The 17,923-nt window shown below is 39.8% G+C and overlaps 1 protein-coding gene across 1 annotated transcript in view; it reads left to right on the forward strand.

The window, feature by feature from the left end:
* Nucleotides 1-4,057: 4,057 nt before the first annotated feature.
* Nucleotides 4,058-17,923, forward strand: part of LOC137296249 (multiple epidermal growth factor-like domains protein 6) — a 289,784-nt gene continuing 275,918 nt past the window's right edge. Inside the window, exons 1-6 of the mRNA XM_067827995.1 lie at nucleotides 4,058-4,137; nucleotides 4,732-4,968; nucleotides 8,733-8,870; nucleotides 14,326-14,418; nucleotides 15,923-16,174; nucleotides 16,995-17,180. Coding sequence (XP_067684096.1) covers nucleotides 8,765-8,870; nucleotides 14,326-14,418; nucleotides 15,923-16,174; nucleotides 16,995-17,180 — 637 coding nt within the window. The 5' untranslated portion in view covers nucleotides 4,058-4,137; nucleotides 4,732-4,968; nucleotides 8,733-8,764. The remainder of the gene's footprint in view (nucleotides 4,138-4,731; nucleotides 4,969-8,732; nucleotides 8,871-14,325; nucleotides 14,419-15,922; nucleotides 16,175-16,994; nucleotides 17,181-17,923) is intronic.

Raw genomic sequence — 17,923 nt, forward strand, 5'->3', positions numbered from 1 at the left:
TCGCGATCTCGCATTCTCGCACTTTTGGCTTTTTAGGCTTGCTTCCAAAGGTCGAGATCGCGAGAATGCGAGATTGCGAGAATGTCCCTTACAGTATTCCATACATAGGACATTCAAACAGTATACAAGTTATTGTTTCTAAGACAGGCAGTGACAGGCACCGTATCAAACGTTTGCTTAAACCATTAAACGCTGCGTACATCCTACTTTTTTCTTGTAAACACAGTTTCCACAGTTTTCCTGACACAGTTTCGTATAAATATATACCGTAACGCTATCTATAGTACAAATATCAAATCTATCATAAAAACTGTACTACATATGTACTGTTTACATCTGTCCTCAACAAAAAAAACCCAAAACACAAAACAAACATACAAACCCCCCCAAAAAAACATGTGGGCAAATATTAATGGTAAAATTCCTGAAACACAAGCTGACTTGAGGACAGGTTATTCTACGTCTGATCTTACTTTTAAATTGTATTTCATTGTATTAACATTGTATTAACATTATATTTAGCATTTGTTGACTTTAGGATAGCCTGTGACTCAGTAAATCGACATACATTACGGTCTTGTCAAAGACGACGGGATTTGATGGGACAGTGTCATTTATGGTACAAGGTACTTAGATGGTACAGCGTAAAGGCTTGTGTACGTAGCAAAGGGGGGCTCACTAGTTTGAGTGCCCACTGGGTGTGAAGCAAGGATGTTTGTTAAGTCCTATGCTGTTTTCTTTCTTCATTTGGATATGTGTGGCTTTTCCAAGGTGTTGGTAAAGAGTGGCTGTTTTTGAACGAATTTTGTCAGAGATCATTGATATGTTTCGGCAGAACTGGATGAATGCCCTTAGTTTAAGTTCCTGATGTGATGTACAAGTATATAGATCCTTTAAAATAATTATTCAACCTGAGACATGTCTATCAAATATAACAAGCATGAAACATAGAAATACAGTTATTCGATTTAGACTTGATTTGACAGATATAATGATCAATACTGGTTGTAAACAGTCACTGGTCAAACATCTATGACTTTGCCCGCTCTGTTTGGCGGATATCGTAGACGAATATCATCTGTTATTTATGTGTGATGCTTATGCCGGGTATATTCTGCAGAAATATTTTGGTCATCCTACAAGGGAAAACACCTATTAGAATTTTATCATCAGAAGTGTCCATGTAGAATTAGTCCTGTTTGTAACACATTCGCTGCGGTTAAGGAAGAGTCTGATTTCGCCTGTCAACTAATTAAACAATGTTATGATGCTATGTCCATGCTTTGCCTGCCATTATAACAGTATGCATGTGGGTCGGAGCCCTTATCTCATGTTTGTCAGTTGTTGCTTGCATGTATGTGGGTCGGAGTCCTTATCTCATGTTTGTCAGTTATTGCTTGCATGTATATGGGTCGGAGCCCTTATCTCATGTTTGTCAGTTTTTGCTTGCATAGGCTGAAAGGTATTGTTAAATAGTTTCTATCAGCTTGTATTACTTGTTTCCTTTTAAAGTTCTTATTTAAGACTAAAAAATTCAATAAGTTACAATATTTTCATTTGCATCAGGAAACCGCCTTCACTTGCAGTCAAATCTGCGTGCAGCACACAATATGTTCTGACGTCATATTTATGACAGTTCAATGGAAGCTATGTTTTTAACTTCATTCACATGCACCTCCAACCTGTGTGAGGGTAGACCGTTCATTACCATGGAAAAGAATGTCCATGAAGGAAATGATTCATTCGTCCATATAATGGTATAAACCTCGGATTGCATGGAAAGGCAAAGAAGTACCAGAGTCAGGCATGGCAAACTATTCCTGTGTCGCTAGTGTAGACTGGCAAGAAGATATGCTCGGTAGGCTTTGTGCAGATTCAGATGCAAATGCACAGGTTTAACAGAAAACAGTACTGAAAATTGCAGATTAACTAGAAATCGACATACAGGAAATTCAGACTAGACTGCCAAAACAGAAATATTGTGCCAGGAAAATCTAAACAATTCGTTAAGTCCCATGTTTTTAGTGGCTTGCTGATCGAATATGAGATGGGCATAGTGTGCTGTGCCCAAACGAGCAAAACTTCGACACGCACTTACACACACGTTGATTGACTGATGGTGACATTAATCAGGTGATTGTCTGCTCCACTCATTCAGGACACTATTATACCTGCATTGCTGCTACGTACGTCATCAACAACACACGTGCACAAACATTGTGACTCATAAAGTGTGACGTTCGGATTGGATGCTGATAAGCACGAAATTTGTACTACATGCCCGTGGTTCCCAACAATCACATAGTCCATTTACAATTCCTGATTAATATACAATGACCAGCAATTTTTGAGGATTTTTTTCATTTAGAAGTTCAGGGATTGTATAATGCTTTCTGCTGGTAAATGGGATTTTATGAGTACCTTCACAAATAACGTTGAAACATTGTTTAATGAAGGAGGAAATGTCAGTGAATCTCCCCAAATTCTTTTCTAACCAGGAAACATAGCTCTGAACAGACCAACAAAACAAAGCAGCACTGTCAGTGACTGTATGTGGGCGTCCACAGAGGCCCACAGAGAGGTGTGTGGAAATAAGACTTCCTCTCTGGCGGTGGACGGTGAGGTCAGCAGCGACTACTGGTCAGGGACTTGTACACACACGGTACCAGATATGAGACCCGCCTGGTGGACAGTGGACCTGGGAGAGACTCACCTCATCACCAATCTGAGAATATTTTTCTCAGATAAAAGCAAGTATTATTAACACATTTACAGTAATAAATCGCAACTGAACGCCAAAGGATAATTAAACAACAACGATGAAGACTGAAATGTACACATGGACAAGCGTACTGCAATATCTATGACTTTTTACCTACATATAGTAATCATTTATATTCATATTATCTGTTTGTTTGTATGATTATTTGATGCTGTATGCACAACGTATTTTGGTTTTGCATGTGCACTTGCTATGATCAAACCCGAGCATGTCCCGCAATTCTTGTACCCATCTTTAACCAAATTTTGTTATATCATATTTCTGTTACGTATTCGTAAAGCACCCAAACTTGGTATACTGTCTATATGTTGATTTGTTTGTTGATAACGAATGAGGGACCTCCTCAACAGACTGCTGGTTAAAGATAGCAAGATATTGGTGTGTAGAAATCTTGTGAATGGCATTAATGGCTATATTAAGATACGCTGGTTGGCGACTGACAGAACACGTCAGGAAACTAATGACGTTAACGACCGTCAGCGTTCATGTCAAGTGACAACCGGTAGGGAATATACCTCCATTCTCAGAGCCACAAGGCCTCATTTGTTTATGTCAAGTAGCAGGTTAAAATAGATTGGCTTCCTCGATTGCCGTACATTTGGCCGTACACAGAATAAGACAACCGAAAAGATGCCCTTTATTAACCCCAGAACACATAGCAACACGACAAGCTTGGTAGTTTTTTGGCCAAAGTATTTTTTCACTCTTTTGACGTTTGCCATTTCATTATTCCCTAAGAATCAATGCATCAATGTAGTTGGTAACTGCGGTAAAGATACATTCTTTGGCTATGATTAATGGTATCATATTGATACTAAGAAAGAATATGTGGCGTTGCGATGCTTTGTCCATGTGTATTTTGGATTCAGTTCACGTTGGATTTTGAACTTATCTCCGTCAGGCTGCAGACATTCTGCTAAGTTCAAAATGATAACGATGAATCACAATCTACGAGCGCCATCTGTAGTGCACAGCGCTTTTTATCTTCACATGCATCATACACAGATGAAATCGTTTGTCATTCATTTACCATTTTTAGTCCTACTGGCGTTACGTACACAGTTAACTTAAGCAGTTCTATCCCCACTTGTAATTGCCAACTGAACCAACCAAATTAAACCATTTAGACGAAATGTACACTGTCAGTAAATGTTTGTTTCTAGAACGAATGCAAGGCTTCTTGGTAGAAGTAGACCATACCCACGTCTGCTATCGACAGAGTCAGCCCTACCCTCCCACTTCCCCAGTAAACATCAGCTGTGACCCAGCCACACGTGGACAACATGTCACCGTCCAGCTCCCAGAACGTGACGGCTCAGACTACATCCTCAATCTGTGTGAAGTGGAAATATATGGTAAATAACGGTATGAAAATATGGGGAAATCTGGTGGATGTTCTGTGTCAACAGTTGAGGGCGATACATTAGATCTCAGAAACGCAAGACTGCATCTGGTCTTGTCATTTGGCTGATTAATAGGAATGGCTTCTTTTTCTTCCTTTGTCGAACAGACACTTCCACTGAGTATTACTCTCAAGCAAACAAGCCAGTTCCTAGCTAGGGTCTTCCAGAAGTGTTTACAGTCACTGTTTGCAGCCAAATTGATTTCCTCATTTAACTTTAAGTGGTGGTGCATTTTCTTCTGCTTGCAACTATTTTTGTATATATTGTTGGCAGCAATACGTAGTTGCAATTTCATTTGTATCACACTGTATCACACTCCTTATGAAACCATGAAGGCTGGTATGTTTTTTTCGTTTTAAAACCAATGGAAATGGCCCAGCAACAGGACTAGCTTGGGCCAAATTATACAGATATTTGACAGATGTGGTATGTGTTGTGTGGATATTGATGTTTACTAGTACAATAATCTCGAGTATGATATGATACGTGAGCGTAACATTAATCAGTTACATCAAAATAACAATATGTGTTTTCGTGTCTTTCCAGACTGTGCTGACGGGAGTTTCGGACCTGACTGTAGTTCCTGGTGCAACTGTAGGAACACGTCTGAGGCGTGTAACAAAACAAATGGACACTGTGAGAGTGGATGCCTTGATGGGAGTTTCGGACCTGGCTGTAATTCCAGGTGCAACTGTAGAGACACGTCTGAGGTGTGTGACAAAACTACTGGATTCTGTGAGAGCGGTTGCACTGATGGATACACTGGGACGAGCTGTCAGAGAGGTAAGTGGAGGCTGACCAAAAGACGAACCCCATTACGGGTGTATTTTTCAGATGTTGGCTAGTTGTTGTATAATGCCACTCTCAGCAATATTCCAGCTATATGAATTTTTTACTTTTACTTTTGCACAGATATTTAGAGCACTGCTGTTTAGGATTTAGAAAACGGCTGTGGATTTAATTCAAAAACATGGAAACATGAGAAAGTTCTAATAACTGTGCTTTCTTTATACTCCCCACCAGGAACAGTATCTTTGAAAGTACACACAATAGGTAAATATATGTAAATGAGTTCCGTACAAACCTAGGACACAAAATATAAATATTCAAATAATCAGAATTAAGATTTTCAAAATGGCAAATACTCAACAGCATCATCTAAGATGTGGCCCAGTTCACACTTAGTTCTAGCATTAAGGCACTAGATATGATGTAAATGTTCATGCCTTCCTGTAGTCATGAATGATGTGCATCAGCTTTTGTTCTAAATACCCAATGCCACTTTCTTCACATGAACTATATGTTGGGGAACGCTCAAGGTGAATATAAACACCGGGAAGATCGTAAAGAGAGACAACTTATCCTTCATGGTATTTGTGTGGGATAGGGGTTGTGTCAAAAAACTTGCTGAAAGAAAACATAAAAACATAAAGCAGACATTGGCCCGTACGTCCTTTTTTCACACACAAAAAATATGTCAGATTTTCAACATATTTTCTCTAATATTTTCTCATTTAGTTGTGCAGTTGAGATAAACTTAAAAGTACATTGTCTCTAATTTGTCTTTAATTCTTTAATCATCGTCCTCCTTCTCTCTTATTAAAAATAAAGATCCATCCCGAAGAGTTGCGTCCCTTGGAGACGACCGAAACCTGTTACAGGGTTCGAGTCCCCATTTGCCTTGATTTTGTCTCTTGGTGTGTCTTCACCATCTACATTGCACCAAACGTTTGGAATCTGCATGAATTTTGTAGTGTGTAATAACTGACATCATGGTGAGTTGCAGATGTTTTTGTTTACATTATAATTAGGTAGCTCGGTAGAAGCACTGACCATTTACTCTCTGTGCTGCACTTAACTGTTGTATGTTCGCTTTTTGGTGGTACTCAAGCTTTGTGATTTAAAAGGTTGATATTTTCTAGTGTCAATAATACCTTAAAATCCAATTGCTTTTGACATTGCGTCTTGCTGCATTAAGTTTATCTAGATTACCATGTTTTTTTAAATAAACGTATGTGTATTTACTTCCGCGTTAAAAGGTTTTGACAGTTTCGAATCCTTTCCGATGGGTCACTGGTGAAATATACTGAACCTCAAAATTTTGCCAGATATGTTTCATCTTAACTTTAATTATTTTTTCACTTTTCCTATCTTCGCTAGACCTGGTTTGTATAGCCAGTGTACAAGACAATTTGGTGTCAGATTCTGTACTTGATACAAAATACATCACAACGCAGTTGCTAGAGGTGGGACGAAGTATTTGTGTGTATTTCCTAAGAATTACAATGCACGTGCATCCCGATGTGCCATCCTCATAGGAACAGCCACCGGACATGCACCGAATCATTGTTTTTTTATTGTTCGGTAGTACCGACATGCCACGATTATCAAGGGAACAGAGGGATCATGCTTAAATAAGACCGAGCGCTGACCAGACTGCAAGGCATGTTGTAAATCATTTTTTGGGATTAGAGAAATGTCCGATGTCGTAGGCCTTGTCGGGGTCCGATCCTCACTATTCGACATCGTCGTGCTCGTCTACATACACATCATCGGAATTGGCGTCACGGTGAGTGGCCAACCGTAGTCTGCGTCTCGACGTCTGATTGCAGAGTGAGAGTGTGACGACAACGCGGGAGCGTTTTGCTGATGATTCTGTCCTGGACAGAGACTTTTGGGGAAGTCCGAGCATAATGGTCTTGGTTCCTATTGCTCTCACTCACAAACTAGGCCCTGTGGTGTTCCAGAATATTGGTTCTGGTACAGAAAATGGCGTAACATCTGCCCTCAAGTGCCGTCGGGTCACATTTTGGTCGTGCCAGACCAACTGGAGACTTTCTCCCTCAACACGGCATACAAACTCTTCAATGGCCTGCCTTCATTCCAGTCTGAAACCCGATAGAACACTTTTGGGACGAGGTCCAGAGGAGGCTCAATGATATGCGACCAAGGCCGACAACTGCAGCTGAACTCTCTCAGGCGTATCTGTGCATCACAGTACAGGTTGAACAATCTTCAGTTGAATGCTGCTCAGTCTCTCCCGAAAACGGTTCCATGGACTTTAACACAACCCTCGATTTCTCAGGATTTATTGGAGCTTGTAAACAAACAAATGCCACCAAGTGCTATTAACATCCTAACCCAAGACTACATTCACACCAAATATAGTATTTTACTCATATTTCCACTGATGCTTCAAAGGATCCCGGTACTGGTCATGTTGGTGGAGCCTTTTATATTCTTGATCTTGGTTTATCCACAATATTTAGAGTGACTGATCATCTGTCTGTGTTTGCCGCAGATTTGACAGCCATACTTCACGCTTTAGAAGGAGTAAAAGATAGTGGACACCAAGCAATATTTTTCACTGATTCGTTGTCAGCTATACAAGCAAGTCAATCAGGTGACCAAGGTCCACACAGTTTCATTCTGTACGACATCTTTTATTTTGATACCGTTCTAAACTCTATTTACATCAGTTGTGATATTGTTTGGATTCCTGCACATGCTGGTGTAGCTGGGGACGAACTTGCTAAGATGGTTTTCAACAGCCCACAGCCAGATATTCACTAAATTTAAGCCCATTCCAAGGGATTACTGTTTTGTCATTTCATCGTCAATAAATGCCTCTTGGCAGACTAAATGGGGCAATTAAACTGCGTCCTGTAGTAAACAAACATTTAAATATTCGTCGGCGTTGTCTCAGAAATGAAGATAAGTCTCAGAAATGAAGTTATAAGTCGCCTCATGCTAGGACAGTGTGGACTAAAGGCATATAAAAGCATTTTAGATTAAGACCTATCTCCCTTTTGGGGACGCTGTAACTTACACTTGCCCAGAAACAGTTCAGCACTATCTCATCGAATGTCCAGCAGATGGAAAACCATGCAAGGCTCTTACATACACTGTGCTTAACGAAAACGAAAATAATTTTACACTGAACGCAATGCTTGGTGATAATGTAATGCATGGTTGCATATAAAGAGCTGTATTAAACTTCCTCTTTGAAACGGACAAGTGCGACGTAATGTAACTGGACAAAAATATAACAGCCTCTTAAGGCCCAAAGTCGCCCCAAAACCTTACCTACCTACTTACTTCTCAGGCGTAAGTTCCTATGGCCATCATCAGCCGTCTCATCCACTCCATGCACAGACGGTGAAACGCTGTTGTCAACGCCCAAGGAGTCCATACACGTTATTGAATTTCTAATCGCACTGTCTGAAATTTGTCTTTAAGTATTGATGATCAAACATGTCCATTTTGCAATCTTTCCGACAAATATTATCTATATTATATATTTATCTATACTATGTGTTTGAATTAAACTGATTACAATTTCTGTGAGTGACGGAATTTTGCGGTGCAGTATAGACGAAAAGTTGAAATTGCCATAATTTATCAAATAATTTAGAAAAATATAATTATTTAGTGTTTAAATATAGAGCATGCTGACGAACACTTAGTCGGCTGTAGTTTCAGGAGCCACTGTAATGCTATGTGTGGGTGAAGGATAAAACCACAAGATAGTACAAATGTCGTTTCAGGTTGTCCTCGGGGACGCTATGGTTCTGGCTGTATGGAAATATGTGGACATTGTGCTGGGGGATATCGGAACTGCCACAAGGTAGATGGGCATTGTACGCATGGCTGCCAGGAATACTGGAGTGGGACATTGTGTAAAGGTTTGTAGGTTTTTGTCCTGAGCACCCACTGTATAGCTCTCTTTAAGAAACATAACTGACATGATGAAGGGACATGTACTAAATATCTGTTCTAAACATTTTCTCACTGCTTTACTGTTGGAACAAATAGCATACACAATCAATTCAGTTTATAGCAGAGATTTGTTATGGGTGTGGATGAGGCTTAGTCGCTTCAGTTATGAGTCTTATAAGGTTTTTGTCGCTTCTTTTATGGGAAAGGGTTTTGACACTTCTATTCTGGGTATGGAAGGGTCTTGTCGCTTTTATCATGGATATGAATTTTGTTGTCACTTTTGTCAATTTGTAGCTGACTCAACATAGATGAATGCCATGTTTAGCATGAAACATTGACCCATTTCAGGAATTCTTGAGAATTAGGGTAGTTTATGCAGTAACTATGTCAATAAACATTTCACATATAAGCAAACTGACCATAGATTCAGGTGTTTCTCAATACATTTGCGCAATACATTGTGATTAAAAGCCTGTGCAGTGTGTCCTGTCAAAGCACGTTCTGTCGTTACTGTAGTTAATTATATATCATAATATATCATATCACATATTAAATACCAAATCTTGTAACATTTATCATGGCATATCAGTCATATACATAGATCACACTAAGTATACTATAGTATCATGCCAAATTACTCACTTCAAAATATCATATATATATATATATATATGTGTGTGTGTGTGTGTGTGTGTGTGTGTGTGTGTGTGTCCACCTCATTTGTGGAATAGTTCTCTGGATAACTTAGCTTTGTGAATAAAAGTTGCAATATTCTGGATCACCTTTTCATTTGAGCTTGTCAACAGTGAGGAGTATTTATCAATCGACGGATGCACAACATCGAAATCTTTCATGTATTTGCTACCGAGAGTATCATATACTGGACAGACAAGAAGGAAATGATATTCGTCTTCTATAGTATTGCTAGTGCAATATTTACATACTCTGTCTTCTCTTTTTATATTCATAAATCTCCCTTTTTCAATCAATAGGTCATGGCATGAGCAACGGAAACGTGACAATAATATTCTGAATTTCTTGACATTTACACATGATAAACAACTTTCAGTCTAAATGTGGGTTTTTAACATTGAATAATAATTACATTTGCTGATAGTGAAATAGTTCCCAACCACTGTTGTTGATAGAGATCTTTTAATTAGTCTTCGTGTGAATGTTCTTAACAGCAGTGGCGGCGAGAATACCTTTTGGTCGTAGCAGATGTTGTTAGATCCAGTTGATAAAAGGTTTTTGACATCCGATGCACAGTTCTGTTTTCCACTTTGGTGGCTCAACAACATTATATCATAACGTTTTTTCGGTAAACGGTGGGGTGGCATTTTTATTAACTTTATCCAATATTTGATTACACTAGTTTGTTGGGATATGTGGAGGGGGAACCTGCCACATTCTCCATATACCATAACGTCTGGTGTGTTCATCTTTACTTCGCGCAATATTTTGCAGGCAAATAGATGAACTTTTTCTATACATTCAGAGTATTTTAAGCCCCAACTTTCGTCACCATAAAGTGAAATCAGACTGATTTTGGTGTCGAATATTCTAAACAATGATGTTAGATTTATATCTCCTAGTACTTTTAGATTCCTTAATATGCCAAGTAGAACCTTACGTGCTTGCACAGATGCATAATTTGCATGAGTCGACCATGAAAGAATATTTGTAAAATATACTCCAAGGTATTTGTATGATGTAGTTGTCTCTATGACATTACCCTTATAATATCATATTTCCTTTTTTGATAGTTTTCCTCCCTTTTGGAATGCAATTATTTTTGTTTTATCCATATTTACAGTCAGACAATAATTTTGGCGATAGGTTTCTAATTCGTTTATTTGTTTCTGTGAGCCATTCATAGTGCTAGAAATGAGTACAATGTCATCTGCAAATAATAAGAGAAAAAGGTGGAACATATCGGGATGCAACTGGATCCCACGTGAGCAATTTCTCTCAATCTGGGCGGCTAGCTCGTTTATGAACAAATAGAACAGAAATGGACTGAGTACGCAACCTTGCCTAACTCCAAAGTTAAAGTCGAATGTTGCTGACACTACGGTGTTATTTCTAGCACAGGCTTTCACATTTTCATACGTGTCACTTAGCAAAGTACTCATTTGGGGGCTAAGTCCGTTTATGTTAAGTAATGATTTGTGTCTTTGAACAGAATCGATGGCCTAAGAGAAATCAACAAACACTGCATATAACTTACCACTTGGAGTATTTCAGTATCTTAGGATCACGCTCTGCAGTATAAACATGTTGTCAGTTGTTGTATAACTCTTCCTGAAACCTGCCTCGGCTTCGTTTAATTTGTCCATTGATTCTCCCCAAAAGATTAATCTTTGATTAATAATGGATGTGAACACTTAGAGTTTACTAAATATGCTCAACAATGTGATTCCGCTGTAGTTATCTACTTTATTCAAATTTCCCTTTTTATGTGTAGGCACTATCATCCCAGCCGACCAGCATGTAGGAAAAGTCCCTCTTTCTAGTATTTGATTAAAAATCAATTCTATATACGGCAGAAGAACATTGGCAGAGTGTTTAAAGAATTCGGGGAATACATCATCTATTCCCGGAGATTTGTTAAGTTTAAGCTTATTGATATTATCTAGGATCTCTTGTCTGGATACAGGAGAGTCAAGAATATCTTTTGTGACATCACTGGTTGGATCAATGTCTTCTGATGTATAATCTTTTCTTTTTGTGTCTTACTCGTTACTTGTATTTTGCCCCGAAAATAAATCTCGAAAATGATGAAAACATTCCTGGGTTTGGATACTGTTACAAGAATATGTTTTCCTATTTAGGGATTTCAGTTCCTGCCAAAATCGTTTTGAGACATTTATGTTTTCTTCTCCTGCCATGCGTTCAAATCCTTTCTCGTACCTCTACACTTTCTTTTCATATCTGATGCTGCCAGACAGAGGGCGTCTGGTAGAAGGTTAACGCCGGTATCTATACACTGTGAAAGCACTGTCCACAAATTTGTCTAAGATATTTTGTACAGAGTCCGAAAGAATATTTTCTCTAAAAGAACCAAGATTGTTATTATCCGAAACAAATCTAAAAGTATCCTCGCAATCAGATTGCGTATGCGACGATTTCACATGAAGCGGACGTAATTTCATAGAGAGCGGCAGATGTGATGACTCGGCTCGAGATGGTATCACAAAGTCGGATACATAATCAAGAAAAGGTGCAAAGGATATAATGTAGTCGACAATGCTTGCGCCGTTATTGCCGATGAAAGTAAAATCTCCAACTTTAGTATCAGACCCACATCGCCAGTTCATTATGTGTATGTTAGGTACTGCACATAGATCAAGCAGGCATTTTCCAAAGTTGTTTATTTTCTTATCGGCGGAGTAGCGCATTTGATTGAAATTGTCACAACTAAAGTCTAGGAATGTACAGTTGTGATCATCAACTTGTTCAAATATATCATCTTTGACAACATCTGCACCGTTAAAATCTCCACCGCAGAAGACCAAAACATCTTCGGGAATGTCACTATATATTTGTAGGAGACTATCTTGGAATATACTGATGCCATTCTCACGTGGTAGCAATGGTTTGTTGTACCAGGTAGACGATTCTGGGTGTGCATAAACACACGCATACAAAATATCATGCTTTAAACCAAGCAGTTTTTTATCGAACCTAATATATATGGAATTTTCCGTAATTTTCGACCTTAATACAAAGTTCTCAAACTCTTTTTTATCAGGACAGATATTCCGCTAGATAATCTACCGCAGTTTGCAATTCGTTCTGCATGTTTACTTATCGAAAGGTAGTCTGGAGGTACATCTTGTATATTCAAATCATCTACCCAAGTCTCAGTTAGACGTATGATATCAAAAGTCTGCAAGTAGTTTATAAAGTGGGATTCGCAGAGTTTATGAAGAATTCCTGAAATGTTCCAAAATATATAATTGATCTCTTGATCTGACACATGTGTGTTTTCCAGATCATTATCCTTATTATGGTCACTGTAGTGTTCTGTAGAGTTTTTATCAGTGTTCTCAGCCTGCCCTAATACCTATCTATATGTTCTGCTAGAACGGCGGGGTGCAGTCCTGGTCCTGTCTGCTTGAGGTTGTTGTCGTTGTCGTCGGGGTTGTAGGGTATCGCTGACAGTTTGGGAGGGGTCGTTCTCACTTACTCTGGCCATGGGTGTCTCCCTTTGTGCGGCCCCTCTCGGCTCATCAACGAGTTTGTTGCCCTTGAAGTAGAATCTCCTGTCCGGGTGTAAACTTCTTTTCCTAGCAAGTTCTTGTCTCTGCTCCACATTGAGATCATTGGCGATACCAATACTCTTTTCCTGCAGAACATCCCTCATTTTAACACTATGCCATTTATCCTCCCAATGAAGCATTTTCACAACAACAGGTCTGTTTAAATCTGGTTTCTTAGTATTTATTCTGTGGGCCCTCCCTATGTCTCTGGGTCGAAGTGGTGGTAATTCTTTCACTTCCCTTGCCGTGTTAAGCACTTCCAGAACCTTGGCATTGCTGTCAGTGAATGCCTCTTTACCTGAAGATTCTGGAATACCATACAACACCACCTTGTTTCTCCTACTTCACTGCTCCTGGTCTTCTATTCTCGTCACCCTCTCAATTATTGTGTCTATGTCCAGCCTGAGTACATTCTGTTCTTCCTTGGTGTTGTCGATACCTGTCTTAGGTTTACTTAGGTTTAGGAGAGATTTTATGTCCTCTTTAACCGAATTCATCTCTCCACGAACCTTGTCTTCTAAATCCTGAATACGATTAAAAATATTGTTTTGCATTCCCTCTAACTCTTTACTCAGAGGTCCTGGATTCAGTTCTACATCCCCTGCTAGATGTATCGTTGATGGGAGGGATGAAACACACTGTAGAATTGGTCGATATGTAAACAATATGTTGGGACTAGCGACGTCACAACTATCACACAGGTGTAAACATTGATCTGTGGATAACATGGGTGAGATGAGAGGCAAGGTATCACACTGTTCACAGTATGTAATCAGTGGGAATGAGAAAATAAGGTGCACAGATATCAGCAGAGCACATGTGGTGAGTCGATAGGGCATGTCCGAGCTGTCCGATATTGTGTGTACCTGATGTTTACCTGGTCAACCTGCCATGTACCGCTCGTGTGTTTAAAACGTCGCTCTGTAGAGCGAAATGTCAATCATTATGAATGAGAATCTGTACTACAGCCCTTGCCGGGTATTTGCGACAGTTTTTGTGTATATTGGATGCGGGAATGTTATAATTACCAGGCTTTTTTTCTTCTCGGCAGCTTTTCGCCGCTTCACGCTAGGGGCGCATAACTCCCAATTTGTGTAGTTACTTCATTTGTGTGCATACAACTGTTTCATCCAGTAACACATCATTATATTTTTAGTACGTGAGTGTCACTGTACAGGCGGATGTGACGTCGACGTCCGGTGTTCTAGTGAGTGTCTCCAGGGCTGGTCAGGCCCCACCTGTCAGAGACGTGAGTAGAACACGATGTCTGTTGCTTGTTGTGAAGCAATGCTACGATCATGTTGTTACCCGGAATTAAACATTTGCTCGGCTACTCCTATTAGCATACACTTTTGTACTAGGTTTCTCGGTAGGACAACGCCAACATTTCAAACGCTTCCAATGGGATCATAAAGGGGTATGCAAATGACACAAGGTCAGCTTGGTACGACTTTCAGTTTTCACAAAGAAGCATGACATCAACCTTGTCTTCTGGGAATCTGATCAAAGCCACATAAGCTTCCCCTAAACAAGGTTATGGGACAGTATTGCTGTGGTAACGTCTATGTGCAACAATCAGTATCTAACTTCACACAAACGGGCTTGTAACGCAGACTACTGGCACCCACGTACATACTGTCGCTGACGGGGCCTTAGCTTATCACAATACACACTTTAAAGCTTTACAATCACCCGTGGCTTCGCATTAGGTCAGGCATCAATGGAGATGTAATTTAGCGAAGGCATAACAGTGTTGATAATGAGTGTTCAGGTAATGACGAGCGTATCCGTGCCGCCAGTAGCCCGCTCTTCAACATCAACAAAAGCAAGCCGTCTATACTGAACCGTGTAAACATTTCGTTTATCTTACAATAAGGAAAAACTTTGTTCTCTGTCTGTTTATTAAAATACACAAATGTCATTTATACAGTAACTACAAATCCACTTCATTAAAACAATGAGAACTCCGATCGAACTCAACAAAAGGTCCTTTGTATAACCTTGGCTAAACGAACGCGTAAGCGAGAGGTCCTTTAGTTCTAAACTCTAAATCAGCGGACCAAGTCAATGCAACCGGAAGAGCATTGAATCGAAATGTTGAAAATAGGACTTCTGACGAGCAGCTTGACCTAACCGCGTGATGTTGTGGACACTCCAGATTCTGATTGTAGGTTGATGGCACAACCTACATACTGTGAAAGTCCGTTTGGGGTTCTGGTTTGGGTTCTGATACCTTTCATGGAGATTTTCAGACGTTGCAGATATCTGGTACCCATTCTGTGATTCATGATTTGAGTGGTGGCAACGTCAGGCATAATATTTGTCAGTTTTCGCTTTGTCGTGTTTCATTGAAGGAATCACACCAATTAATTTTCGTGTAACATGCATTGAAAATGAATGTAAGGGAAAACACACAATGTGTATTTCTACACCTACGCTATGCCCTTCACACGGGGGTGGCGGATAAGACGACAAGTCTGCATAACGGGAACAAAACTCTCAATGCATTTCAATTGTGTTTCCTGCTCAGCGACACATACTGAACTGAATGCTTCATTATTATCTATGTTATCGTTTTATGAACAGTCATAGAATTGTATTTCATTGGCGACCATTTACAAAAATTATCTGTCGTAAAACGTCAGATTAGTTATTTTATTATAGTGTATCATTGAATAGGTCTGACTGACTAATCAGAATATGATAACTTCCTAGCTGAAATGATATAACAAATGTAATATGTCTGTTACCAGGAAACATAGCTCTGAACAGACCAACAGAACAAAGCAGCACTCTCAATGACTGTGCGTGGGCGGGCACAGAGGCCAAGAAAAAGGTGTGTGGGTACAAGACTTCCTCCCTTGCTGTGGACGGTGAGGTCAGCAGCGACTACTGGACAGGGACTTGTACACACACCTCAACAGGCCAGACATATGCCTGGTGGAGAGTGGACCTGGGAGAAACTCACCTCATCACCAATCTGGGGATATTCTTCTCACATTCAGGCAATTATTATGAATAGACTTTACAGTAATGAGCCACTACTCACTACTCCATGAACACTTTATCTGAGTGTTAATCTTATAACACCAAGTTCGATAGAAATACTGTTACCGTCAGTCTGGTTAATTCACGTGAAAGTATTTTAGGAATATATAATTTCAATACTGTCAACTAATACTTTGCCCGAGAACAATTTTGGTCTTCGTTTGCAAAAGGAGGTATGCAAAAGGAGTGATCAATGTGTACATTTTTGGAGCGGTCCACCGAACGACCAGTGAACTGATGAACCAGTTAGATCTGAAGTATTCCGATGTTATGACACACATTGTTCACATCATTGTGTTACATATACGATGCCTGCCCAGTTAATACCATGTATTCAGTAAATCTAAATTGTGTAAATAATCTACCTGAATTGCAATGGATTATTCCAATCAGTCCTAATAAATATAGATTTGGCACTATCCACTGTGCAAGCGAAGACGACGGTTCCATAACTGTACCCCAAGATCGTTCATTCACCAGCCCAGATCTGACTCATCAAGTTTTCCTCCCACACTGACGTCTTGGTTTACATTGTGTTTCTAATTAATTCAAGGACGGATGGAAGGTTTCTTGGTACGTGTTGACCGCGATATCTCGTGAAACGCTATCTCTCGCTCAATGTGCATATAATACAGTTATCACAGGAGTCGTACCGGATTTACCATCATTGATGCTAATGACGTTATTTCGCGTGGTTTCATACGCCATACTTACGACAGCAGTCCACACTGGATATTGTTTACACTTCCCTGTACATTGTTTTATGTTTGTTTCTAGATCGAATCCGCAAATTCTTGGTGAAGGTTGACGGTCGTCAGTGCTATCAGAGTCAGTCCGACAGTCCCACTTCCCCCGTCAACATCAGCTGTGGCCCACCTACACGTGGACAAAATGTCACTGTCGAGCTGCCAACACTGGCCAACTCGCACTACATTCTCAATCTCTGTGAGGTGGAAATATATGGTAAATAATGCACGCTGATATTTTTTTTGTCACTTGATTCTGTGTGAGTGGGTGCTGTGATGGATGTGCTTGGTTGGGCTGTCAGCAAAGTACTCGAAAGATCCCCAATATTCAGCCAATAACAGCAGGACTGTAATGTGGAGTGGTATCATAAGGTAACTTATAGGTCACATGCAACGTAAAACACAACTTTGCATATTCTGGTACCTTTCGGTGTGCACTTACCGAAACAAACCATAAAAAAATGCCAATTCAACCTATAATGTTAAAAAACGCGATAAAAAAGCGCGCGAAATCGGAGTTCAAACGTTTCACTGAATTTCCCCAAGCGCTGAGGGGTTTCAACAGCTGTGCTGCGCTGCGTCCATAACGTATGCCCAGAGTCTGAGGTCGTGAGCAGTAGTCTAATCTTGGCTGTGTACACAAACAAGTAAATAATCTACTCGTTACGTAAAAAAAACCCTTGTTTATTGTGGTAAGCAGTCTCTGTCTCAGAGAAAGCTCAGTGCCTGGTTTATTCACACATAAAGCTAAAGACAACAAGCAGTACACAGCTTCAGTCACTGACCACGTGCAGTTTGAACTTAACACCTATCAGACTATACGACATAAAAAAATAAATTGATTTATGACTCGTGCACCCGAGTCCCGTCTCTGCCACATTATGTAATTATGCAGGTGTGATACACATGGCATGCTTTTATGTCTGTGGGTTGCAAACAAACTAATTTCATTTTTTTTCG

Source organism: Haliotis asinina, chromosome 9, assembly GCF_037392515.1.
Source record: "Haliotis asinina isolate JCU_RB_2024 chromosome 9, JCU_Hal_asi_v2, whole genome shotgun sequence".
NCBI lineage: Eukaryota > Metazoa > Mollusca > Gastropoda > Lepetellida > Haliotidae > Haliotis > Haliotis asinina.